The sequence below is a fragment of the Phyllostomus hastatus genome, unplaced genomic scaffold (assembly GCF_019186645.2).
Source record: "Phyllostomus hastatus isolate PE091 unplaced genomic scaffold, TTU_PhHast_1.1 phas_scaffold_501, whole genome shotgun sequence".
NCBI classification, from domain to species: Eukaryota; Metazoa; Chordata; class Mammalia; order Chiroptera; family Phyllostomidae; genus Phyllostomus; species Phyllostomus hastatus.
The window spans coordinates 39,876,503-39,903,375 of NW_025334033.1; the positions used below are offsets into that span (position 1 = coordinate 39,876,503).

At 44.2% G+C, this 26,873-nt stretch overlaps 1 protein-coding gene across 1 annotated transcript in view; it reads right to left on the bottom strand.

Annotated features, from left to right (window-relative positions):
- Window positions 1-26,873, bottom strand: part of RTN1 (reticulon 1) — a 167,348-nt gene that overhangs the window by 69,897 nt on the left and 70,578 nt on the right. Inside the window, exons 2-3 of the mRNA XM_045822549.1 lie at window positions 12,765-13,529; window positions 6,552-7,292 (exon numbers count right to left, since the gene is read on the bottom strand). Coding sequence (XP_045678505.1) covers window positions 6,552-7,292; window positions 12,765-13,529 — 1,506 coding nt within the window. The remainder of the gene's footprint in view (window positions 1-6,551; window positions 7,293-12,764; window positions 13,530-26,873) is intronic.

Genomic DNA, 26,873 nt, shown 5'->3' on the forward strand with positions numbered 1-26,873 from the left:
GAACGGATATGGTCTTGCTTTGGTAGTGCTGGCCCAACAGTGAGCAAAACCCATGCCATGCTATATCACAGGAGTGTTTTGTAGGGTTGCCAAGACAGAATCCAGAAGTTTAGAGACCATACTGTGACTATCCCATCTGGACTTCAGAGGAGAGTGAGGATAGTATTTAAAAGGGGTGGAGAATCCCACCTTTAACAGGAACCTAATCAACAAAACAAAGAAACAAGCAAAATATAACCAACGACACTGAAATAGAGAACAGGCTGACAGTGACCAGAGGGGAAGGAATTTCAGGGGAAAAGGGGAAGGGTTTACAGGAACAAGTATAAAGGACACATGGACAAAAACAAGGGGCAGGTGGAAACGGGAGGGAGGTGGGGTGGGCTGGGATGGGAGTAAAAGGCAGAAAACTGTACCTGAACAGCAATTAAAAGAAAGTAAAAAGAAAAAAGAAAAAAATCCCCCCAAAAAAAGGGATGGAGAATCCCCTGGAGCCAGTCTTGGCTCTGAACAGTGTGTGCATTTTATCCTCCAAGCCCCATGACTGCATGATAAGTGAGGATGATTTATTTCAGAGATAAAGGGCCTGGATAGAAAATCGGTATCACTATCGAAATAGGGTTATTAATCCTTAGAAGCATCAAAATGTTTCCATCTGTGAATTCTATCTCTACAGGCAAGTTCAAGGTTGATTTGAATCCATCTTAGGAGCTAATCTATGCCCCACTCTGTGCTCAAGCAAAATTTATTAGGAAGGTAGGGTGCACTGTGTCCCAAAGGATTTGCATCAAAATACGAGATGCAAATTATTGCATCTATTAAATATACAATAACCATCTCAATCTGCATACACACCCTGGAGGTGAGTGTCAAGAACATATGCCCCTAGAAATAATAAATGCTGGGGCCTCCATGATTTGAGAAGGCTGAGAAGGAAACCTCCCCAGTGTCCTGAAGCCACCATTTTAAAAACATAGATCAATATGCAGTGTGGGAAAATGCTACTCTCGTGACTATTTCAGAAGAAAAAACAGTGATGTGAGCTGGCTACTGGTGGCCTCATTCCGGGGATGCCTAGGCCAGAAGAGTACCTCCTGTCCCTGGGCCAAGTCTCACAAAAGCAGCTTAGCTGCTTTGAAGACTCTACGGTGGAAGGCTCACTACCTCCACTTGAGCGTTTCTCACACGGCACACACCCTCACAGAGGCCGGACTTTGTCAGGCAGTCACTGGCCCATTTCTCTGAAAGCTGGCACCGGGGGTGGGTGCGGAGCGGGGAACAGCTGTAACAGAAGGGGCATGAGTCTCAGGCTGATTCTGAATCTGCACCATGAGAGAAAGAAACTTGCCAAGAATCTTTACAGCCTGATTTATTAATTCAGTGTCATGGAAGCAAATAAATAGAGGACTAGTATCATGACGTTTTTAGAATTACAAGAAGGAAAATAAATGGTGGTCACACTTACTTTGTTTTTCTCCCAAATATTTTAGGACAGGAGCAGTATCTGGCATAATAATGAAAAGCAATAACAAACATCATGAATGCTAGGTCTGTCTGAGAAGACCTCAATCTGGCAGCCTTCCTGCAAATCACTCCCCCAGGAGGAGATAAGCTTTTCCCCCGCCACGAGGGGCAGAGCCCTGCACACCGGGTGCTGCAGCTGGTATCCTCAGAGGGAAGGGGCAGAGGCCTGTTGCAGGGCCCAGGGAGGGTGGGAAGGGCGAGTGCCCTCTCAGTCTCTCTAACTAAGAACTGCCATATGCCTAGGGCAGGCTCACCAAGGTGTTTTGTTTTTGTTTGTTTGTTTTTTTACTACAGGTCTGGGCTGTTTAGCTCATCTGTTTATAACCCAAATTCTCTTCGGTGTGCTTATTAAAAGTGCAGGTTTACACCTGGGCCCATTCTAATTCTGTTGTTCTGGGGACAGGGCTGAGCCGGAACATGCATTTCTAATCAGCACTCCTGGAGATTCTGAGGAACCTGGTCCCCAGGCCCCACTCTGAGGACCAGTGGCTTAAAACTAATTCCTCCAACTGCGGTCACTGGGTGCATTCTTGAGAGTTCTACGAAGAGAATTTTTACATTTTGTACCTTTGTTTTAACAATAACTTTTCAAATATTAAGAACATTCCAGATCACTCGGATGATCATTGTATAAGCAAACATTAAAGTGCGAGACTTCCACGGAAGTGTTTATAATCGGGTTGTAGTCTTCCCTTTGTCTCGGGCTCATGTGTCTTTAACTCAGATCCAGACCTGGTTGGAATGTTTACAGTAAAGCGAGGCCTGAATGGTATCTTTTCAGGGCAAGAAGGGAAGGGAATAGAAGGGATGGAGAAGATTCTGACAAAGAACAGCAGCACACTGAATCTGAGGGGCCCCGGGATGACGGCACTGGGAAAACGGGCTTGCGGCTCAGAAGAGAAGACTTCTCTGAAACCGGCCATCTATCTGGGAGGTGCTACACCCACGACAGCAGCTGCAAAGCTGAGTGGCTGAGAGAAGTAAATGAGGGACAGGGAGGGAGGTAGCAAGAGACTGGGAAAGAGGTGAGACAGTAAGGAGAAAACCAGAAAAAAAAGAAACCTCGGAGAGATAAGGCAGGAAAAAGTTCTGAGAAGGAGAGAACTACATCCACATGGATGGGTACTGTCTCCAATTTTACTGTTAAGTGAAATAAGTTACAGTCTGTTCAATATGGTATCACTTGGACAATAAAAAATATATATATTCTCTAATAGCTCAAAAAATGTCTGAAAGGAACAACAACAACAAAACAAAAGTCTAGGGTCATCTCTGAGAATTAGGAACAGGAGGAAGGTGTAGTAAGGGGACCTTAACTTTTTATTTTGCACCATTTATATAGTTCAAATTTATTGTTATGAACATACTACTTTCTCACTAGTGTTTTAAGAACTGGTCAACAGTGTGACATTAAATTATGAACGAGAAAGATGAGCCTCAAAAGAGGCTGTTTTGGGGGCCAGAAGGTTGTCACTGGTGACCTGTCTCAGAGCGGCGTCGGGTAGGAGTGTGAGAGGCGGCCGCCATAGTCTAAAACACGGCTTCTCACGCTTTAACACACACACGGAAACCATCTGTGGATCTTTGTTCAAATGCAGGTTCTGGCCCACAGGTCTGAGTGGAGCCTGAGATTTCTAACTGGCGCCCATGTGGTACCCACACGGCTGGTCCAAGCACCATACTCTCCAGTTGTAAGGCAGTCAGAACACAGGAAATGGAAGTGAGTGCGAAGAGACCACTATTTCCCCAAATGCGTTCCCTAGAAGATGGACCCTGCAGCATGATCTAATAAAATAGATCTGCAGTCAAATAGGTGTGGTAAATACCACACACCCATCCTGGTGGTAATGCCTTGGGTGTTAGTGTCTTCCTGAGAAATTATTGCTGGCTTTTCACTCAGATGTCCCTAACAGGTAGGGCTAATCTCACAGCAATGAAAACTTCTCTCTGCCGTCAGTGTCTGATGTTCATATGGGTCACCTGCAAGGGTCAGGGAACAGAACTGCAGGGTAGCAGGGGCCCAGGGGGGCAGAGAGTCAGGAAACTGGAGGTGATGAATGGCATGTTGTCTCCAGGGCAACAGCAGCAGTAAAGCCTGATGCTCCTTGATGGCAGACGATATGATACCATCAGGTATGTGCCAAGCCTTATTCTAAAGATTCTGGACCTTTTTAAAACTGAATCCAGCACCAGCACCATGGCTCCCCAGCCACAGGAACAAGCGTACTTGTGAACACCTGAACTTGAATGCATCTACACTGCCAGCGGCTTCACTGAACAAGAGCAGGAAACCACAGAAGCTAACTTGACCTCACTGCTGAAAGGAGTCCTGCTTGACATGAGCATAAAATTCTTCTGTCTGCTGCCAATGATTAAGAACAGCCTGGAGAACACTGGGCAGTGCTGACCCTCTCACCAGCTGAGATGCAGCAGGTGAGACCAGAAGGAACCGCAGAGCTCAAACAGCGCACTGGCAGCGCTGAGTCACCCGCCCAGGACCGCCAGTGCTTTGGCTGCCCTGAATGGCCTTTTAGACTCTCTTCACAGGAAATGCACTGAGCAGTAAGTTCCAGTGGGAGGCTGGACTTCAAAGGACACCGCAGTGCAGAAGGGAGCAGTGGTTATTCACCCCGGCACGCTGTAACTGTTTGAAAAGACTGCTACTCTCTCTTCTCTAGCATCTAAACTTGGCAGCAGAGGGTTCAGGCCATATGGGCACCTTGCATAGGATTAGAATCACACCAGAACTGGCCATAAGAGGTGCTCTGAAGCCTTACATTCACTGCTGAGGTTTTCCGTCACCTTTGCTCTTCGTGGGACATCTGGTCGGTCCGTCAGCCTCAGCTGTCACACTTGTCTCTCAGATTTACGAGGGAGGGAAATAGGTCTGCACAAGCCCATTTCCTCCTTATTAGCCTTCAGGCTTATTGACTTTTGAGGGTAAGTGTGTTTGAACAGCACTATGCATGGGGTTATTTCAGGGACACTAGTTAGGGGATAAGGTGAAAACACATGCCTGGTACAGTCCAGTGACATGAACTCAAGCTTGACTGCCTCAGGACAGCAGGGGACAGCAGGCTGTTCGTGCAAATGCTGTTCTGCAAGACTCCCTGCAGGCTGCAGGGTCCTGTCCCATCACAGAGTGGTGGCAGGAGAATCCAAATTAGCTTTTAAAAAATTATTGTATTTTTAATTTACTTTTTAATCCTCACCCAAGGACATTTTTTTCATTGCTTTTTAGAGAGAAAGAGAGGAAGGGAGACAGAAACATCGATTGGTTGCCTCCTGTACACACCTGGACCAGGGAATCAAACCTGCAATCTAGGTATGTGTCCTGACCAGGAATCAAAGCCATAACCTTCCATTTAGGGGATGATGCTCCAACCACCTGAGCCACACGGCCAGGGTCCAAATTGGTTTCAATAGCTACCTAACAAATACACACTTCCTGTGTTAAATTTGTCACCAAATAGCCTCCCTATCCACACTAAATATACTTTAAACTCACAGGGAAGATATGTTTGAGAAATCAGAAGTCAGTTATGGAACCCCACACAATGCCACGTAACTAAGCCACTAGCAACCATGCAACAGGGTGATTTTTCTTAATTTATTTTTTTTAGAGAGAGAAAGAAGGATGGAAGAGAGAGAGAGAGAAACATTGGTTGGTTCTTGTATGTGCCCTGACTGGGGGTGGAACCCCAAATCTTGGCATATCAGGATGATGCTCTAACCAACTGAGGTACCCAGCCAGGGCCTAGGGTGAATATTTTACTGCATTACTCCGAATTTGTTTTATTGTATTTTTCCAGGTTTCCTTATCCCAACATGTTAATTTTAAAGAATTTAGAAACCAGTTTCAAATCTATAACTAGCAAGATGTTGCTCTCTATTTTTACATGAAGCCCTTTAATTGCTACTGATGTCGTTGAAGTTAGTGTATACACAGGAAGGAGGGTGCACCCTCAAAATCATTTATCCCCAAAAGGCAGAATACTTCTAAAGAAACAAAAAGCAGAGGAGATATGTAGGAGGGGAATCTTGAAAAAAGCTGTGCTTTAGGGTTTGCTTTAAAGTTCTACCTGGGTGTTCTCCACTCAGGAGCTGGGGAGAGGCCCTCTACCTTCACTCGGTGTACCCCATTCTCTAGGCTGTCTAGGACCTAATTCACTGACCTGACTCTTGGATTCCTCTCCTGAATTCTATCACACAATCAGATGTTGTGGATGATTCTGGAAGGAGAATGCCCTCCACATACAATGTCTGGAAGATAAAAGAATGACTTCCACTTTTCCTGCATTTGTAGACTTCCCGATTTCTCAGGGGAAAATATAATGGCCAAATTAAAATCATTCTAAGTTATAAGTGAGTTTTAAAAATTATTTATAGTGACCTTAGGTCTTGCTTAGGGACAAGACACACTCTGATTCCAACTTTGGTCCCCGTTTTTCCTGACTCTCTGGGACACAAAAACATTACCAAGGTCTGACTCCCTTGTTCTTCGAGTAAGAGAAGGAATGATGGTAGGGACACACTGGCCCGTTTAAGAAAAGCTTGGCTGGCAAACTGGATGTGCTAATGAAAGGTTCCAGTCACTCCCTGTTGTTGAGGGGGTAGGAAACTATATAGGAACCTGGGATGAATGTGTGTGTGTGTGTGTGTGTGTGTGTGTGTGTGTGTGTACACCTATCCCTTCCCAAAAGGGGAAACTCAGCCCTGGAATGAAAGGAAGAGCACACTGGCTCCATTCACCAGAGCATGGAGGGCTCTGATCATTGAGGATGTGTGGGTTCTGCCAGCCCAACGCCACACTGCTCACTGCTCAGAGGGAGTGGTTCTGCCACGGATGTCTGAATTCTCTTCTCTCCTCCCCCTCCTGCTGGACTGGTTCTCTGCTCAACTGTTTGACCAGCTAGGACATGACTACAGGGCTGAGCCCAAACCAACCCCATGCTAAATACCCCAAACACCCAGAGAGAGCACACTAGGCAGACAAGCTGCTTCTGTTATGAAAGTCGGCACTTTACCTTTTTGCTTATTGAGAAACAGCAGAGGGGGTGCGATGTCAGGCCCAGGGCTCCTTGTGGCCATGGGACTCTCCTGGGAACTCACTGCTTCTGCAGGTTTCTGCTGCACTGGGGACTCCTCCAGCTCTGGGTTTCTGTCTCCAGAGGGCAGCTCCTGGCCAGTTTGGGGGACAGCCGAGGGGAACTTAACAAAGGGGCCTGGCTCGTCCAGGCCTCGCCGGCTGGGTGCATGCTCACCAACCCGGGCACCCGGCTCCTCCCGGATGGCGTCCAGGGCACCTGGCTTCAGCCGGGGCGAGTCCTGCTCCCGCTTGGGGCTCTCCTCTGAGGCCGAGGATGCATCGCATGACTCAATGATAAGCTCACTGTCCAGCTCAGCCTCGCGCTCCTCCCTCAGGATGCTATACTGGATAGAAGGCGAGGCCGGTGAAGGTGGCGGGCCGCCCACGTGGCCGAAGGTCACGTAGCCAGAGGTCAGTGCATCTTCCGCAGCCAGTGGGTCCTCGGACACCAGCTCTATTTCTGAGTCCCCCGACTCTGCACTGCTGGCCTCGTGGTCCAGGGGGCTGGGGATGGTGGGCAGCCCAGACTTGGCCTTGGCCTCGGGCCTGTGGGCCACCTGGCCCGCTGGCCGTGGACTCTCGGCGGTTTCATATGATAAGCCCTTTGCTTCTTTAATGGCAGCGATCAGCTCGTCCTCTGAGATGCTGCTTTTCCCGTGAGATTCTGCAGCAGATGGTTCTGTCGTCCCACAAAGTGAAGGAGAGCGGGAGAGGCACACACACATGGACAGACAGATGGACAGAGAGACAAGAAATAAAACAAAGTTCCATTAGGAGAGATGTTTTCTTGTTGCTTGAGAAACACATATGATTAGCACAAAAATAGTCTTGTTTCCAGGGCTAGGCTGGAAAGACAGGCCACCTCAACTAAAAGGCTAATTACTGTTATGGCCCAATTAATCAGTGTTTTATACACCTATCTATCTTAATATAGCTCTTTAAAAAATGACCCAGCAATTTCTTAGCAACAGCAGCACCTTGGTTTTTTTGTTTGTTTCAACATGGCCCAGACTATAGAAGTCATTGTTTTTAATTTCTAACGTATTCTCCCAGGGAAGTTTTCAAATGTCACAGATTTCATCAGATAGTCTGGTGGATATAACTCTCCAGTTTGGCCCACCAATATCAACAAATCTGGAGATCCACCATTATCACTTATCCATTGCTGCTCTTGTTCCCTCCTTTGATAAGACAAAGAAAGGCGATGTGGATCCCTATGTACAATTTGATTTCCCATTAGAAACAATAATTTTACTCATTTTCAGCAGAAAGGGTAACTAGGTGGAGCCACATAAGAGGGTCTTTGCCCGTTCCACCAAGCCGGCTGTGCAGATCGCCACAGCGCCCAGTCCCACCCAGCCTCTAGTGGGGCGGCCCGCTGCTCCTCTCTGCCCTCGCTTCAGCTCCTCTCGGGAAGAACAGAACCTGAGATTCCCCCCCGCCCCCTCTGTGAATGCCTGCCTTCTGCCCCATGATCTGAAAACGTGACTGGCAATCTCCCTGGTATTTCTGTCCCTTCGAAGAGCCTACCTGGGATCACCATGACAACAGCTTTCAGGTCTTCCCTTGCCATACAGAGGGCCTTACTTCAGAATATCCTAGATCGTGGTCTCTGGCCATTCTGTGAGCAGGGGCTACTTGGGAATGATGGCTAAGGGGTAATGGATTTTTGTTGTGGGTGGGGGTAATGAAAGTACTCTAAAATTTGTTGTGGTGATAGATACACATATTCCATTAAAAGCCATTAAAATGTAAATGGACGAATTGTATGCTATGTGGATTATATCTCAATAAAGCCACCTGACCTGTATTAGACTGTAGTATGAGTGAGAACTTTATTTATGTTAAACATCTGAGATTTGGGGATTTAGCTGAATCTGAATGAGTGTGCCTCTTCAATCTGGATTCTGTTCCGCTTGCCTAAGTTCACTGCTAACTCTCAGGTCACTTTGGGGTTCCAACCCATTAAGAGGCTACTGTAATCATTGAGAGGAGGAGTTACGACAACCCGGTGAGTTGTGGTGGCCATAGGGGTAGAAAGAGAGGACAATTCAAGAGACACTGAAGGGAGAAAAACCACAGATTTAGGGTCTGGCTCGTGTGGTGGGTGAGAAAAATGGGGTGTCGGAGGTCACTCAGAAATGGTGAACCTGGGTGAGTAGAATGAACAGGAATTCCATACCCAGAAACATGGATGTCAGAAGAGTGAGCTGTATTGATGAGACAGGGGAAGAAATTCTTATCTTGGATATCTTCCCCTCCCGTGGCTCATATTCTTCCAAGTTTCTCACGTTGGAAGCTTCTGTCTGACCATCTAAACTGCTAGGACTGACCAAACGCCTACTTTTTCAACATTCCTAGGCCTGTGCATTTGCTAGCCTTCGTACCTGAGCTGCTCTCTTTGAATCGTGAGGGTCCTTCTCCTCATTGAGATCTCAGATCACATGTCGCATCCTCAGAGAAGCTGCCCCGATCCCCTCACACCCAACACTCTGTCACCCTTTATAGCACTCACGCTTTATGAAATGACATTACTCATTTATGTGTTTTTTTAAATTGTCTCCTCTCACTAGCAGGTAAACTCCATGAGGGCAGGGACTTTATAAATCTTGTACTGCAATGTCTCTGGTGCCCCACAGACATCTGACATAGAAAAGTCACTCGACAACTACTTTTTAATAAAAGAATGAATTTTGAAAATGAGTAGGAGAATCACAGACCTCACCAATGCAAGGAAATAGCAACAGTAGTTTTCAAAGAGTTAAGATTAAAACTGGCTTACTTTTTATTGCTTTTTTCTTTTTAAGGGAAGCTGGGTGGCTTAATAATGATCACTCAGTCACTAGCCATTCTGAGGCCAGCACCCGAAAGAACGCCCGTGACCGCCCTGGCACCTTCTGGGTGCCGCACTGGTGTCGGAAGCCATACAGTGCCGATGGGTCCCTGGTCTGGGGCATCAGGACAATGCCCATTTCTCTAAAATGCTTCACCTGTTCCCTTGATTGATCTTTACTGAGAAGATACTTCCAATATCTGATAGGTAAGAATTTTTACCTCTGTACTTCAGGATATATTATTTAACGAGATAAAAATAGTTAAGTATGTTGCAGGAAGTTACAAAATGAAGTAATCTATTGGACTTAAAAGAAAATAGACTGGACTCCCTGCTTAAGCTTCAGGGTCTGTAGCTAATAACACTGCTCTAAACTAGAATTTCTCCTCATTCATAATACATGTAATTAGAAGTATTTCCCAGAACTGACAATTTCCTTATTTATCAAATGATGATAAACAGAATTCCTTTTGTTTAGAATGTTTTCCTTTCCCTCGGCTTGTCTATATGGTTTTATGTAATTCTTGGTGTTTGTCTTATCTGTTGGCACTGGAAATGGCAGAGTGACCCAAGACCCCAGGGAGGTAATAAAGCCCAAATTTTCCAGTGTCTATGGGCAGCGTGTCATATGAAACCAGGGTCACACATGCTGGGAAGGGGGTTAGGTTAAATTTTTGAAATAAAAAGAATAAGGAGAAAGGCCTCAGAGACTAGTTGATTCCTCCTGTCTCTTCTGTTAATTTTATTCTTACTTGTTATTTTATGACTCAGGTATTATGATGTGGAGAATGGGTGGAGAGAGGAGCTGAGTAACAGGACAAGGGACATTCTCCTTCTTGAACAATCCTTGCTTGGAATGTTTATTTGGAGCAACTACAGAGAAATCCATTGCCCTAACTCCATGCTGTGAAGTGGGCAACTCAAGATCATAAAACTCCAAGGTTACATGAGTCAGATCTGTCTTTGTTTTCTCTTGGAGTTGCTCCAGAACCCCAATGGGTCATGGCTATTTAAAAAATAGAAATACCCTAATAATAATTAATGAACCCTATATCAAGTCTTTCTTATCAATTTTGTAAACTATAATTTTTACATGAAGCATGTGCCACATAAGTGGACTTCTATATGCTGATGCATTTCACTCTTCCTAAAGACAGGCTGAAGTTCTCTGGACTGACCACCAGGCAGTCCTGGAGCTCTGTGAAGCACAGCTGATAATGTAGCTTACATCTTCACAGCGTCCCAGAATGATAGAGATAGTTGCATTGCCAGAAAGAGCACAGGGAGGCTTTGAGACTCAGCTATGTCCCTACCTCATGCTGTGGACCAGGATGAGTCATATCTAATTCACCTGAGGCCTCAGCTTCCTTATTTGTTATCACAATCCAATCTTAACTCACATTTTGTAAGTTCACTGTACCCTCACACCTTCTGTCCTTGTACCTTCTCAGACTGGAAGGCCATCCCTCCCCTTTACCTGTGTTATTTCCTCCTGCTCCTTTAAGGGTCACTTCAGGTCTCTCAGTTCACCGGGGGGCGGGGGGGGGGGCTGCTGGACTTTGATGCCCTTCAGCACTCCACGCTTCCCTCTCTCAGAACACAGATCACACCAGAGTTTCACTATTTTCCTGGTCAATTGCCCACTACAGGGTGGGGACTGATTTATATTTGTTTTGTAAAAACCTGTTATCACCAGTACTTCGTAGAATGACTGACCAAAAGAACATGTAGAAAGTATTTGTTGAGTAAGTGAATAAATTTGAAAATCAGAGACTTGGTGCAGTGCATCTCTGAGACTCTTGGAGCTTCATAGTTGAACGAGTCTGAGATAAGGCTGGGGACGGGGAGGAAGTGATGCTAACTAACTCTTTAGGGAACCAGGGCAGGAGGTACTTCCATTAGGTCCGCTCTGTTTTAACACTTGGACTTACTGCAGCATCGGGGTTTAGAGCAATCACTCCTAATCCTGCAGTCTGAGATCTGTTTTAAGAATTCAGTGAAAGCTCATTCACCTGAGGTGCTGAAAATCACTTTCTATGAATCAAAAAGGTTTGTAGATTACTTTTTGGGAGAGTCAGAATGTCAGTCACTACAGGTAGGGGAAGATTCGAAGCCCTCAAACTTTCCTCTTCATCCTGATGCCTCATTTGCACACAGGATGAAGATGCACACGGGATAAAGATGCACACAAGATGGAGATGTACAAGGGATGGAGATGCACATGGAATGAAGATGTACATGGGGTGGAAGATGCACATGGGGGTGGAGATGCACACGGAATGGAGATGCACATGGGATGGAGATGCACACGGAATGGAGATGCACATGGGATGGAGATGCACACAGGATGGGAGATGTACACGGGGGTGGAGATGAACACAGGATGGAGATGCACACAGGATGGAGACGCACATGGGGTGGAGATGTACATGGAATGGAGACGCATGTGGGATGGAGATGCACATGGGATGGAGATGCACACAGGATGGAGATGCACATGGGGTGGAGATGCACACGAGATGAGAGATGCGCACAAAATGGGAGATGCACGCAGAACAAAAATGCACACAGAACAAAGGGGGCAGGAGAGCTCCTGCTACCACTCTGGCCTTTCACCAGGTAGTGGAGCCCCCTCTGTATGTAAGAGGATGTACTGAGAGTGTGGGTTAACACCCTGCCTTGAGTCAGAGTAGTAGAACATTCAAGTAAAATAAAATTACAACTTACTGAATTTTAGAATTTTAAAAATTCTATCTAAATAAATTATTTAGTTTAAAAAATAAAATTGTAGGTAGATCTTCAATACACTACAAGATAAAAATGGCAGTGCTGAGGCTGAAGGGCATGAACAGGAGAAGTCCTCTGTTAGGCTGCCTCTCACTGCCCATGACCTTCCAAGAGTCCCTGAGGCCCACCTCTCCCTTCCTTGTGCAGACTTGGATCTGAGGCCAGGAAGATAAAGGTCCTGACCAAGGTGACACAGGCCAGGTGCGTCCAGGAGCCCCGGGAGGAAAGCCACCCTAGAAGCAGGTGGTGCCTCCATCTCTGCTCTGAACAGTAGGCCCGTGTGAGGGTTTTAGGGTTTCCAGTGTGTCGCTCCTTCCCCTCAATAGAAGAGAAAACTTTATACAAAGCAAAATCTGGCAGGACTTTAAGGAATATCGCAAATCTCAACCTTTGTACAATGGGCACAAGACTAGAAAAGCTGCATGCTAATTAAATTAGTTGAGATGAGACTTGAAAGCAAATCCTGATTCCTTAACATTCAGATTCCCATGTGCTGGCTTTTCCCAAGACAGGGAATAGCAGTTTCCTTACCTGTCGCAGAAGATGGAGGAGTGATGGAGCCCGGGCTGTCATCTTCGGGCTCTGAGACAGTGACAGTGGGCACTGTGTCAGGACTCGGTTTCAGACAGGTATCTTGCTTCTCAGGGCTCACCTCTTGGGTAGCAGTTTCAACAGGAGGCTCCGTCTCCGTCAGCGTGATTTTGACGGGGGCAGCGACCAGGGAGGCCCTGTGGTGCTCTTCGGAGAGATCATCTATATAAGGAGCAAAGGTTGATTCTTCAAATAAATGGTCCTTGAGGATTTTTCCCTCCACAGGAGCCGGTTCATGGACCTTTTCAGATTTGGTTGAGACTTCAGTGTCCATATTCTTAAAGTCCAAGTCTTTCTCTTGCAACTTGGGGTGAGGTTGCTCCTGAGAGTTCACCTCTCCTGGCCCAGTTATGTCCATGTATTTGTAAGCTTCTGCTTTCATCTGGTCCAGGGGGTCTGCTAAGATCTTGTTCACTTCGGTGGGCTCTGCAGGAGTCATCTCTATTCCGGAATCAGAACTAAATAAGCCGTGAGGCTCTGTCCCAGGCATGTCTGCTAAGGAGGGTCCGGGGGTGCTCAGCTCCTCGGGACTCTCTGATGCGGTGACGTGGCCATTTTCCTTCTGAAGAATTCCAGTGAAATATGTGGAATCCTCCTGAGGTGGGTAACAGACGTCGGAAATCAGAGACGTGTAACATGCTCCTTCCCCATCTTTTGATGCCGTTGAACAGGGATGATCCATGGCACGGGAGACATCTGCCACCCCTAGGAACCAAGACACAGGCAGACAGTGAGTGGGTGCTGGGATTCGGTCCTCTTTCCTGCCTAACCCACCCCCACCGCTGCCCTGTGAAGACACAGCATCCTTTCTCCTCCAGACCATGGAGTTCCCTCTCAGCGCCGGCATGTCATTCCCCTTGTCTCCCTGATAGCCCACAGCCCCGGTGCATCCCCGGCAGCAGACTCCAGGGGCTCACACAGCCGCCGTGGCCAGAGAAGTTAGGGACAGATCCCAGAGGACCAGAAAGTTGATTTTCAACATCTACTACCTCACTACACAATGACTTGGTCTTACTTAACATTATCTAACAGAAGCCCTCTTTATATGTTAAAATCCTCATGACTCTAAGCAGAGTTGGAAATGTAGGTTAATTCAGGCCTATGAGAACAGCAATAGGATAGTGGACTGGGGAGAGAGGGGCTCCTGTCAGAGCTGGAAGAGGCCTCAGGAGACCCTCTAGTCCAGCCCTTTCCTCCAGGGACACCTGCTCCGCCTGGATGGACGCCATCCCTTCTCTTTCTAAAGGTCCTCAGAGAAAGGGACTCCGAGTTTTCTAGTGGACTAATCCCAAAGCACTATCACTTTAATGGTGCTCTTCCCTGCTTCTTCAGTTTCCTCCTCATTTTGTTTCACTCTCATTCATTCATCTACTGCCCATTCTCTGCCTTCCAGTGATATTCACAAGGGCCCACTGGGAATTTCCTAGCTCTACTGGTGGTGCCAAGGGCAAAAGAAGTTTCCAAGTTTGAGTCTATAGGGCGTTTTCACCTGGCCTTCATTCTACTCACAGGCCAGCCAAATGTTCACTAACAGGCAGAAGAGGAAAACCCTCCACTATTTTTCTTGGCTGTAAAATGTCGTCAGAAAAGAAAGCTAATGCTTATTGAGGCATTACTAAATGCTAAATAGTTGAATTTTGCCCAATTCTTACAATTGTTTTATAAATTGAGCCCCACACTCTGAACATACAAACTCCTCTCACACATACACATACACACAATTACACACACAGCCCTTAAGACACACCCAAAGAGCATTCCAGACAGGGCACCAACTCATCAAAGTACCAGTAGCAGTTAACACAATAGTAAGAGCTAATATTTGAGTGCTGGCTGTGTGTTAGGTATAGTTCCAAGCTTTTTAGTAATATTGATTCATTTAATCACCAAAACAATCTTAGGAGATCACTACTATTATTAGCTTGAATTTCCAGATGAGGAAACTGAGGAACAGACAGGCTAAATAACTCATCTAGGAGTTCACAGGCAGAGCCAGGACTCAAACCCCAGTAGTCTAGGTGTCAGGAAACCTCCTCCCACGCCCTTTGCGCCTTCTTAAAATCAGTTTGCGAAGTTCTTTTTTTTTTTAAGTAATGTTGAATCTAGCATTATGACAAATAAAGTTTTGTATTTTCCTGGCTTTTTCCTTGGTTGCACAAGCCACTGTTTGTCTAAGGAAAACGAAAAAAACACAAAGCCTCTTCTCCACTCTAGCGCTTTCCCGCCTCAGCGGCTTTTCCCCGGCTGTTCTCTTTCCTCGGACTTGTCTGCCCACAGATTCCCGCACGCCAACCCTCTCATGGCCAGCTCTTTGCTCCAAGCTCACCTTAGAAAGGACGACTATGACCCCTCTCTATGCAAAACTGCTACCTGCCCCGCCTCCCCCACTCCCCGGTAACCCTGTTCCCCGCTACCCTTCTCTACTTTGTCTCTCCCCCCATATCATTTGTCTCTTCCTCATACACCGAATAATCAATCAATCAATTAGTTGGTTAGTTAATTTCTTATGTGTTGATTGTCTTCCCTTGCTAGGCATGCTCCATGAAAGTGGGAATCTTTGACTATGCTGTTTATTAATATAACTCAACCCCTAGAATGGGGCCTGGCACACAGTAGGCACTCAATAAATATTTGTGAAATTAAAAAGTATAAATTTTAGAATTAAGCACATGTAACAGGATTGTGTGAGAAGACAGGTTGGCAGATTCCCTTAAATTGCTAATGATACTCACTTCACTCAGCAAGTGGCCTATATCTGTAGCCAGTTCAAACCTGTACATTTCAGTAAAGCTTCTAATTGTACTTCCTTTGCATGTGGCTGCCCCTTTTCAATTTAGACTCCCCCCCAAAAAAAGCTCAACAGCAAAAGGAATAATATTAATGATGAGCCTTATTGCCTACCATATGGAGACTACCAAAAAAAAAAGCTAATGAACTTAAATCCATGTGTGCACCCACACCTTTATCCTACAAAATTTTAAAAATTTCTTTCATTATTTGGGCTCAGCCTACCTACAGACTTCACTGGAGCAGAGAAATCAGTCGTGAGATACTTCATTACAGACATGTGCATCCTGGGATTCTCTATCACAATCACCTGGAACCACTACCAGCTGTTAATAAGTAATTGTTCACCAGAAAGTAAGGAGGGGTTTGCCCACAGATACAAATTGTCTGAAGGTGTCGGGGTGGGGAGGAGGGTGTTCTCCTGGGAAATGCACAACAGGTGGTGTCAGGGCTGTGACAGTAATTATCATCTGACTCTCACTCAGTGCTTCTTCTACTGCAGAGGCCACCACAGGGCTCCTGGCCCTTAGCACCTGGATCTGGCATGGTGCACAGCCCTCCATCCCATGGTCTGCTGATACCAGTTATCACACTAAACACAACTCAGCAGCTGGCTGCAGGGTTCTGCCCTGCTTCACTAGATAATCCTTAACCTCTGAAGCCTTGCATTTGAGACAAAGTGGATGCCATCTGGCCTCACAACTCTGTCTCTGCTGTGCTTCACCGTCTCACACTCACTCCACCAGCTTTCTGAGCCCTTTCACTCTCCAATTCAGACTCTGAGCTCTGATGCATATGCACTCCCGATCACTTCTCCAGCACTTTGTCCTTCCAATCTCCACCCCCAAACCTGACTTTCAACCTCAAGCCATTCAAGTTAAGCAGCTTTGAATGCTCCTCCTCCACAATGAATGTGTTGACTACACCTGTCAGGACTTGACCCCTTCCAATTGTTCCCCCTCATCTTTCCTCCAGCACATAATTATACTGTTCATGTGGCATGTGTGACATACGACTTCTCTATGTCCAAGTTATCTCCTAGTGACCTGCCAGCTCCTGGAGTTTGATGCTCATGGCTTGCACACTTTACTGTACAGTAGGCACCCAACACAAAATGAATGAATGAATGAATGAACCAATGGATCAATCAATTGACGTATTCTATGCAGCTACTGAGAACTAGGACTAATTGATACAAGTCAGAGAGAGAATGTGTTCAATCTGTCAGGTGAAAGGCCAGTCTAGAATTTGAGTTACCCAACAAAGGGATAGAGCTGCATCTCAGAAATAAGAGTGCTCTGACCCCAGGGGGCAATCAGGTAGAGAGGGGCCCAGCATCTGTCTAGGCAGAAACCAGCATTTGGTGAAAAGTCCCTCCCAACTTTCTATGATTTTTGTACTGATCGGTTGCCACTCTAGTCAGACACAACATCCTGTACTCCTTCCTTATTTGTAAAACTGAATCAATATAATTTTCCCTAGGTAGTCCCACAGCATATAGGAGCTCCCCAGATGTACGGTAATTATTAAGGGAGTAGAATCTAGAGAACATCTACACTAAAAAGGAGACAATAAAACCGGGGTTGTCCAACCTGTGGCTCGTGGCAGCATGCAGCCCAGGATGGCTGTGAATGCCGCCCAACACAAAGTCGTAAATTTACTTAAAACATTATGAGATTATTTTTGTGATTGCATGTTGCAATGTATTTAATGTGTGGCCCAAGACAACTCTTCTTCCAGTGAGACCCAGAGATGCCAAAATGTTGGATGCCCTTACATAAACAAAATCAATAATTGGGAGGAATTTCCACCTCTGAGATTCTTATCCTACCACCCGTGTCTTATTCAGAGAGCCCAGCATGAAATGGAAAGGAAGAGAAACAAAGCCACTTGTGTAAATCACACATTTAAATGGGACCATGTCAGAACACTCATAAAAGCAACAAATAATCTACATACTTTGAATGTGGCCATGTCCCATTTTCTTAAAATGACCTAAGTACCCTGAACGATTGTCAAGGTTCCAACTTATTGAATTTGAAAATGTACATACATTACAGGGTGCCTATCTGTTAGAACAGAAAGTCCTCGGAGACAGTCAATTATGTGAGTGCAGGTTCCTGTGGGATAGTTGGAACTGGCAAGCGAGCTGAGCCTCAGGCTCAGGAAAGCCAATTAATTCTTGTCAGCTCTTCCTGCAGAGCTGGCAGATGTGGGACCTGAGAGAGACAGCATGAGCCAGGCACCCCAGCTAGGAACCAATATTGTTACATTGTTAAATACAAATCCACTAAATAAAAGCACTTTCCTTCTCAAGACCAGAAATTACTGCTTTCTTTATGTAACCCAGGATTCCTTGGAACATTTGACCTCTTTCTCCCTGGCTATGTCTTTGGCCACCTAGACGCCCGATTCCTGTGGGAGACGACACACAGCGGGCGGGCCCACAGAAGCCCTCTCAGGGGGTGATGGGACAAGAGGGCACCACAAATTCAGTGACCTGGATGCATTTAAAATGGGATTGACTTTTCAAATTTTCATCTTACAAGTAACTTTTCAGGAAAGTTCTTACAATAAAAACGGAAGAATCCATTGGTCACGATTTCTAGTCAAAAGCTAAGTGGAAGAAAGATGAAAATAAGCTCAAATTATTGCCATTCAATCATTTGTGCTGATAACAATCAGCCTTCTGTAGCCCTCAGTGCCCTAGTTCAGAAATGCTGATCACGATGAGCTAGACAAATTCAGGAACCTCGTAAAGGGTGTGTGTTTTCTTTAATTCTCTGGGAATATGAAGGAATGAGACAACAAAGATGATTTGCTGAATATGGTTTTACTTTCCCCAAGGAAAGTTTCAATCCCAAAATTCTAGTTCTTAATTCTGAACGGTCCTCAGAATCAAGTTCACTCAGTTGGCAGCCAACAGCTTAGGTCTGCATTCAGACTCTGCTGCTGTCAGTGGTGAGACTCTGAGCAACTTAGCCTCTCTGAGCCTCAGTTTATTGATTTTTAAAATGGGGGCAATAATAGTTCCCATCTTTATTGGTCTGTTATGAGGATTAAGTGAGATGATACACTTAGCTCTGTGCCTGGCATGTAGTACACACTCAATAAATGAGAGCTGTGCATTTTATTTTTTCCTCTGCTTTGAAAAGAGGACACTCACCATTTGCAATACATTACCACCTGTCCACTGGCTTGGTACCTTATCTCTAGGGACATGCGGTCAGGCTAGTCGGGGCCAGAAAGAATTGAATACAGCCAATCTGCACTCATGTTTCCCTCTGGGGTCTGCCTTATATGCCAACATCCCAGAGTGCAAGGCCGGTGCCGTCTGCAGAGCTCCATGAGCAGGCAGTCGGTTGTTAAGTACTTTCTAATAATGCTACTGGCGCAGATCCTGTCACAACTGCGGTGATGACAGCCTCAAGTATAAAAACCTGAATGTACCAAGACAATAGACAATAAAGAAATGACAGTGTTCAAAGCCATGGAAGAACTTTTCCCTTGAGGATGGAGCTCATTCTGACCCCTCAGGGTAAAAATAAGGGCCCGTGGTTTAGGGTGACACCCCTATAACTCCATAAAGTCCTCTTACTACTCTGAAATGTAAGCAGAGAGGATGCCAGAATGGAAGACAGATTATACCAAAGGTTTTCTGAGCACAGAGGTAGATAAGCTGCAGTAGAGAAGTCGCTGGATTAAAAACAAAAACAAAACAAAGCAAAAACACCAATTATTGTAGGAATAGAGCCAATACCAATAGGCACAGGGGACACTGGTCCCATTGCATTAAGAAATATTTTAAAAGGAGGAGCATAATTTAAAAAAAAAAACTGGAATGATGGTGGGAGTGGAGAGAGAGATACACATTCAAAATCAAGAATTAAAGACCAGAGCCCGAGACCCGGGAGTGCATCTGTATTCACTGTTCCCAGAATCGTTTGCCCTCAGGCTGCCCGTGTGATGGATGGCAGTAGCCTGCCCGGAGGTTAGGCTCTGCAGCTCTTTCCCCGAAACTCCCACTCATCTTTCTGGGTGCTAGGAAATCAGCAGCCACACAGTGTGGAGGCTGTGACACATTTGACAACAGAGCCATCTAGAATAAATGGATATGCCAGGGAGGCTCCAGGATCCTCTATGTCTCCTAGAAAACATCCTCCTTCTGAAATTAAGTGGACTGTGAATTAACATGACAAATGGGTACTGAGAAACCCAGGTACACTCATTTTTTACAATTTTATCTATGTAATTAGTTAATAGGATAAAAAAGAAAAAATGAGCATGCATTCGCCAGCGAAAGACTCTAAGCCAACGCTGATGACATGCTTGGGGGCTTAAGACCGTGAGTAACTACTCTGTCTTTTTCCAATTCTCTGCCTTATTTAAAGCTTGCCTGCCAGAATGATAGATTTAGCTGTTTGGGATTGCCAAACTGGTGTTTAATAAAAACTGAGTCAGCAAGTTTCAGGGCTTTCTTTTCCTTCTGAAGAGCCAGGGCTAGCAGTACAGAGTTTTCGCTTTGACAGAAAATTCTGTTAGAGGAAAAAACACGGCCTGGCAGGCAAAGCACTGTCTGGGTTTCCCCGACAGTCCTCAGCAGTGCCTTGGGGAGAACGAGGCTACAGAGTGTTGGGACGGAACGGGAGCAGCAGCTCTGGACAGCCTGGATGTGTGAGCTGTTTTTTGCCTGCTGTCCAAGGGCAGAAATGTGATTCTATGGCCTTCTATGGGGAGGGAGGCTATAGGTAAATGTTTGTTTAAAATTTACTTAGATCTTAAGAAAAGGGACTTAAAACGACAGAGAGTCTCACTGCCTTTTTAAAATAACACCTGTATTGATTTATAATTCACAAACCATAAAATTCACTCCAACTGTGCAATTCAGCAGTTTTTGTGCATCCCCAGAGTTATGCAACCATCCGCACTCTCTAAGCCACCCACCTAATTTATATTCATTCTCCTCGCAATGCTTTCCATACAAAGCTCTAAGTGACCTCTGCCCCACAAAGAATTACTTTTGTAATAAGAGAAAAAGCTGCCCCAATCTACTTACATTTGTTGATAGAATTTTGTTCTCTGATTTCCAAAGGAAAAAATAATTTGTCCTTGGTCACACTTCCCTCAGTGCTAGGTACGTGAGTAGCAGCAAAAATGTTTACTAAAAATTTCTGTTGGTGCTTTAACGGTTCTCTTGCTTCCTCCTCCTACTGTAGAATCATCTAGCTAATCCCCATAATTTCCTTTATATGCACGTTTCCCCTTTCTTCCCAGCAAACCCTTATCATCTCCTGCTGAAATAACAGTGATAGTTTCCTGTGTTCTCCAGCTCTCAGCCTCGCCTCTCCCATGCGCCATCCTGCACATGATGGACATACTCACTTCCCTGAAACACCACCTGCACCGTGTCACTTCTCCATTCCAGAGTCTTTAGTGGACATCTTCGTCCACCTGCTGGCTTGGAATTCAGGATCCTCATCAATGAGGTCCCCGTCTACCTTTATAATTTTAAGTCTGAGCCTGCTCAAGAAATGCCCAGTTCAAGCCCACAGGTATGAGATTTTCAACTTCTATGCTTTTACTCAAGCCCTCCCCCTCCACTGAGAGGCTCTTTGGCTTCTCTCAAGTCCATGTAAAGTTTCTGGTGATGTTTCACCTTCTCTTGGGAGTCTCTCCCTACAGCCTGCTCCTCAATGCTGTCTCCCTCCTCTCCACTCTCCAAGGGCTGCGGCCATTCATTTGGGGCTCATGAGGTCTTCTGCCTTTGCCACCTGCTATCTGTTTTCTGTACACTGGTGGACAGCCATGTCTTCGCTTCTTCATCTCCCTGAGTTTCTGGCACTGTGCTTGCACATAGCTTGTGCTTAGTAACATTACTGAACATTCACCGTGTGCAAAGCACCAAAACGAAGGACATTCCCATACTAATGTAGGCTCAGTAACCAAGTGTGTCATGAACATTCACCGTGAAGCCACTGTTCATAACTGGAAGTTCAGGTGCCCCTGGCTGCTTGTGGCAGTCATGCTGATGGGTGGCAGGGTCTCTTGGAGGATCATAATCGGAGCAGGGACGTCCTACATAGATCCCTCACATCGCATATCCTAATTCATCTTTCTTGTCAGGCATAGCATTTTCAGAAGAAAATACAGAAGCATTGGAAAGGTTCTTTGAAGTTGTCTAATCCAATCCCCTTTCTATCCTATAATCTCATCCACAAGGCTCAGGATTGACCATCTCCCAACCTTGGTTTGAATATTTCCATTGGTGGAAATACTGCTACGCAAACCTAATTACTAGTGTCATAGTTAAGAGTCTAGGCTGTGGAGTCGAATACATGACTTTGAATCCTGACTCCGCCATGTACTAGCTGTGTGACCATGAACAGGTTTCCTAATACCTTGTGCTTCAGTTTCATCTGCTAATAATGATCATCACCTCATAGGGTTATTGGAAGACTAAATGAGACGGTAATATCAAAGTACTGAGAATCACATCTTAAGGGCTCATGATCATTTTCAAGATGGAACTTAGACACACCTCACTGTTGTTTCCAGCCTTTAGTCCTATGTTTGTCTTCAAAGTCTACGGCTGGAAACAGGCACCTCAAATTATTAAAAAACAACACCACACATAAAGGGCTCATCTCCCTAATGTATAAAGAGTTCCTAGAAATCAAGAAGAAAAGACCCTCAATTCATTTTTTTAGAAAATGAATGAAGAGTAAACACTATGAGTAGAAAAAGCAATATAAATGACCCCAGAATATACAAATTCATATTAAAACAAGCTTACAATGACATTTCTCCATTACCAATTGTGAAAAATTCAAAAAAGGTTGGCGATACACTCTTTGGTGAGGCTAGGGAGAAACAGGCACTCAGGTACCGAGGGGGTCTGGCAGAAGTGGAATATGATGTAACCCTCAAGGTGGGCAATTTGTCAGTGCATTTACGCTTTGAAATAGCAATTTTACTTAGAGAAATTATTGTATAGATATACCTGCACATTTACAAAATGAATGTAAACATTCATCACAGTATAGTCTGAAATAACAAAAATTAAAATAAATTCAAACATCCATTATCAGGGCTTGGTTAAACAAATGATGGACTTCTACCATAGAATACTGTGTAATTCTACAGTAGAATGAAGACCATCTCCATGTGATATGATATGGAAAGATTTCTAGATAAATATTGTTTAGTGGATAAATAAGATGCAGAACATGTGTTATAGATATAGATACAGCTGTACAGAAACAGATACATAGAATGCTAGCTCTCATGCCAGAAAAGGAAGGAAATGAGAATATTTGTTTGCACTTGTTCGTATGTGAATAAAGAAACACTGGTAGAATGCCCAATAAACTAATTATTATCCATGAGGGTGGGATGGGATAAAGAGTAAAAAAATTAGAAAGAGACTTTTTGGAGTGTACTTATTTTTTTAAATATTTTTTTCTTTTCAACCAAATGCATGTATTACTATTTTAAAACCAAGAAAAAGAAAGCAACACGGGATGATAGTAATAATGTTGCACAAACTGAGGGAAGTCCCCAATCCAGTCTCCTCTTCCACATGACGAGCGTTCTAAGATTTGAAGACAGACAGGTATCCTCTGAGTACCATGGCTCAGGCTAGAACTCCTCATTCTCTGTTTCACGTGTATTCCCCCCCTCGCACTTTGAGCTCCTGAGAGAATGGATTGCACCTCGTATCTCACTAGTTCCCTCAGCTGAGCACCCTTGCTGGCACATAGGTTTTGTTAGGCAAGTACTTATGAAAAGAGTCAGTGAATATGTTTCCATAGTCGTCATACTGGTTAGTTTATCATCATTCAAAATCTGACCTGGATCTGATTACCAGGTGGTAAGAAAAGTGAGGGACAGTGAGACTCCTTCCTCTCCAAATTTTTATTCCTTTGACTTAAACTTCCCACTCTTATTCACAAAATTGTATAGTTGCTGGCACATACTATTATCTCATGTTGCATATGTGGCCAACTAAACAGGTGAGAACATAGTTGTTGTTGTTTTTTCTAAATAAATGCCTAATTCCAAATGCACTTTCTAGCCACAGCAATGGGTATATATTTTACAAATTTGAAAGATACTACAGCAAGATGCAAAGAACCTGCACAGTAATTGCCTAAGACCTGCATCTATAAGAACAGACTGAAGAAGACCCTAGAAAGGGGATTGACCTCAATCTGGAATAACCCACAAGATGAAACAGAAGCTAGAGTTAGGATTTCTTATTAGAATGTGTTTTATAAAGGGAAATCTATGGCCACATAGCACAGGACCACCGCTGTAGAGCTGCCACCAGCCCATAGTGTGTCTTGACAAAAAGAAAGATCTCCTTCCTCTGGTGGACAAAGCTGTGCCAGAGGTGTGCATCCTCTGCTGAAAGACTTGGGTTTTGCGCCAGTGTTGAGACTTGATCATCGGTCACGGGGATCTAACACAATGCCACGTAAAGTGATATGCTTTGGGAGGTACGTAAGGAAGGACAAATGAGAATGACTGAGGGATGATTCTGCCAGAAAGGTAACACGGCGTGTCATGTGGCATGGCGTGGTATGAAGCATGCTATGGCACACTGTGGTGTGGTGTGGTGCCATGTATTGTGCTGTGGTGAGCTGCAGAGCCCTCACGCATGACATGACAGGGCAAGCAGGGCCGTGCAGAGCACATGGCGTGGCATGTTGTATGGTGTGCCTTACAGTGAGGCACTCTGCAACAGGAAAATCTAAGGCATCAGAGAACTTGGAGTTCCATCCCCACCGAGTCACTGACCTTTCAGTCATTAAACTTTCAGGAAACTCTAGCTTCCTCACTTACAAAAGGAAAATAACACCTCAACAAACAGTTAAGTTATGTGCTTATCATGTGCTAAATGAGATGGTTCAATGGATTATTTCATTTCAAACTTAAATAGTCTGAGGCAGTTTTTAACCACACCCATGCTATTGATAAAGGAACTAAAGCTTAGAGAGGTTAAGGAACTTGCTGTGAGGAACAAAACCATAAACAACAGAACCCCAAGAAATTAGGGTTTAGGGTAGTCTGACCCCAAAGCAGACACTATTAGCACTATTCTCGGAATTTCTGTGAGGATTAAAGGAGACTGACTGGTTTGGGGCTGTCTTCTCAAGTGAAGCTAGATGGATCTGAATTTGGAGTCACGGCACAGCCAATGATGCTGTAAAGCAGAAAGAAACCATCTCTGTGCCCAGTAGATTCAACGGTTAATCATTTCATTTCTTACATAAATGAACATTGTGGCAAGAAAGTGTGTGTGCTAGGACTTAAGTTTTACTAAGATTGCATCAAAGTGGATTTCAAAAACTCACAGGCTGGACACCTTTTTGAGGTACATGAACAAAGAGAATGCTTTAGTTTTGAAAGGCAATTGTCATTGGCTACCATTTGCCTTCATACAGTATGCCTTCTACCCCAAGTTTTCAAAATCCAAGTCCTATGTTCTGCTAGTCATGGGGTATCTGAAATTCAATTTGGGGCTTTGAGCATTCCTAATTTCAAACACAATCTCATGCTGGAACACAGGCTTGTAAGAACAGAAACAAGTAAATGACATTTTGGAACAAATCTGCAAAAAATTGGAATTCAGAACACATCACTCAGACCAAAGGAAAACCCTCTGACTTGCACATACACACACACATGCCATCAAGATCAAAACACTGTATATGTAGAAAATTTATTGTGCTTGGAATAAAGAAAATGGCCTTCGAAGGTAGTCATACTAATCAAGGAAAGTGACAAGGAAGATTAATGTCCTTAATCAACAACAGCATTCATTTCGCTCCTCTGAACTATCTGATCTATGGGCCAAGGTAAACTGTGTTTAAAGGAGGAAAATAACTCAGCTGTTCATACGCCAGAGTTTGGAAATATTGATCCAAGCGGCTCTGAGTGCTTAGTCAGGAAACTACATCACGGTTTCTTCCCACTCTCCTTTTATCCCCAGGAAGAAAAAGGACAATAAATAATAAGCAGTAAATTTAAAACATGCATAATTTCTGACATCAGTGCAACATTTCAACCAACTGCACATTCTAAGGGGGTGATAACAATATTGCACTTTTCTAGTGTAACCTACCTACATGATGATCAATGCATTGTGTTTTTACAAAAATCCATTGTGTTTTTAGGGATTTGGAGAGAGCTGCTATTATGAGGAAAGAGAGATGTGCTCTGGGGCTTTGAAAACACGTATGATTTTAGAGGGGAGCAGTAGGAAGTCAGTTCAGGGACAAAAATAATAGCAATGGTGAAGGTTTGGTAACAAGTAGAAAAGATCCTGGCTCCAGTAAGGGAGTGCAAGGGGCAAAGGGTGCTCAGGCCAGAAGGGGTGGCGGGGACCCTGGAGCCGGGGAGCAGTCTTTATGGAGGTGGTAGAGAGCAAGCATCTGGTGATTATTTTAGAGCATGGAAGTGACTGGAACCATCGGTTCAATAACGCTTCCACGATGGCAGCATACAGGTTTGGGGGTCATGTCAAATGAGTGTGTGATCTTTTTAAACTATAAAAATAATAATACATAGTCACTATTAAAACATTTTAAAACACTGAAATATATGAATTAAGAAGAAGAGTCCCTATGCCTGCCCCTGCCTGCTATTTCTCAGATATAACAATAGATAACTATTTGGGGAGTTGCAGACATTTTATTATTTTCTATTTAAATATGATCATTACATATATTTATTCATACTGTACCAAATATCTATATCTATATCTATATATACTATACCAGATAGAATATACATAATACCAGATATATACACACATATATTCCATACCAGGGCCATGTATATTCTATAGATAGATAGCTCTACATATGTATCTGTATATATATATATTTACATATACTATGTATACATATGGACATACTTGTGTGTGTATATATGTATATACTGTATATAGTTATATATGTATACTCTGTTCTACAAAGGCTATACTTCCATTTAGGTATATAGAGATCTACCTTACATTATTAAAAGTAAATAATCCATAAAATGAATATTCTAAAATTCATTTAAGCATTTCCCTTCTCTTGGACATTTATGTTGTCATCCATTCGTTTGTTTTTTTTTAAACAATACTACAATGAATATCCACAATGTATATGACTTCTTGAGATCACTGAGGTTCAGAAATGTTACTAATTTTAAATGTCTTTTATTTACTACACAGCCATATCAAAATGGCCTAGTAAAATGCTCTTTTTTTGT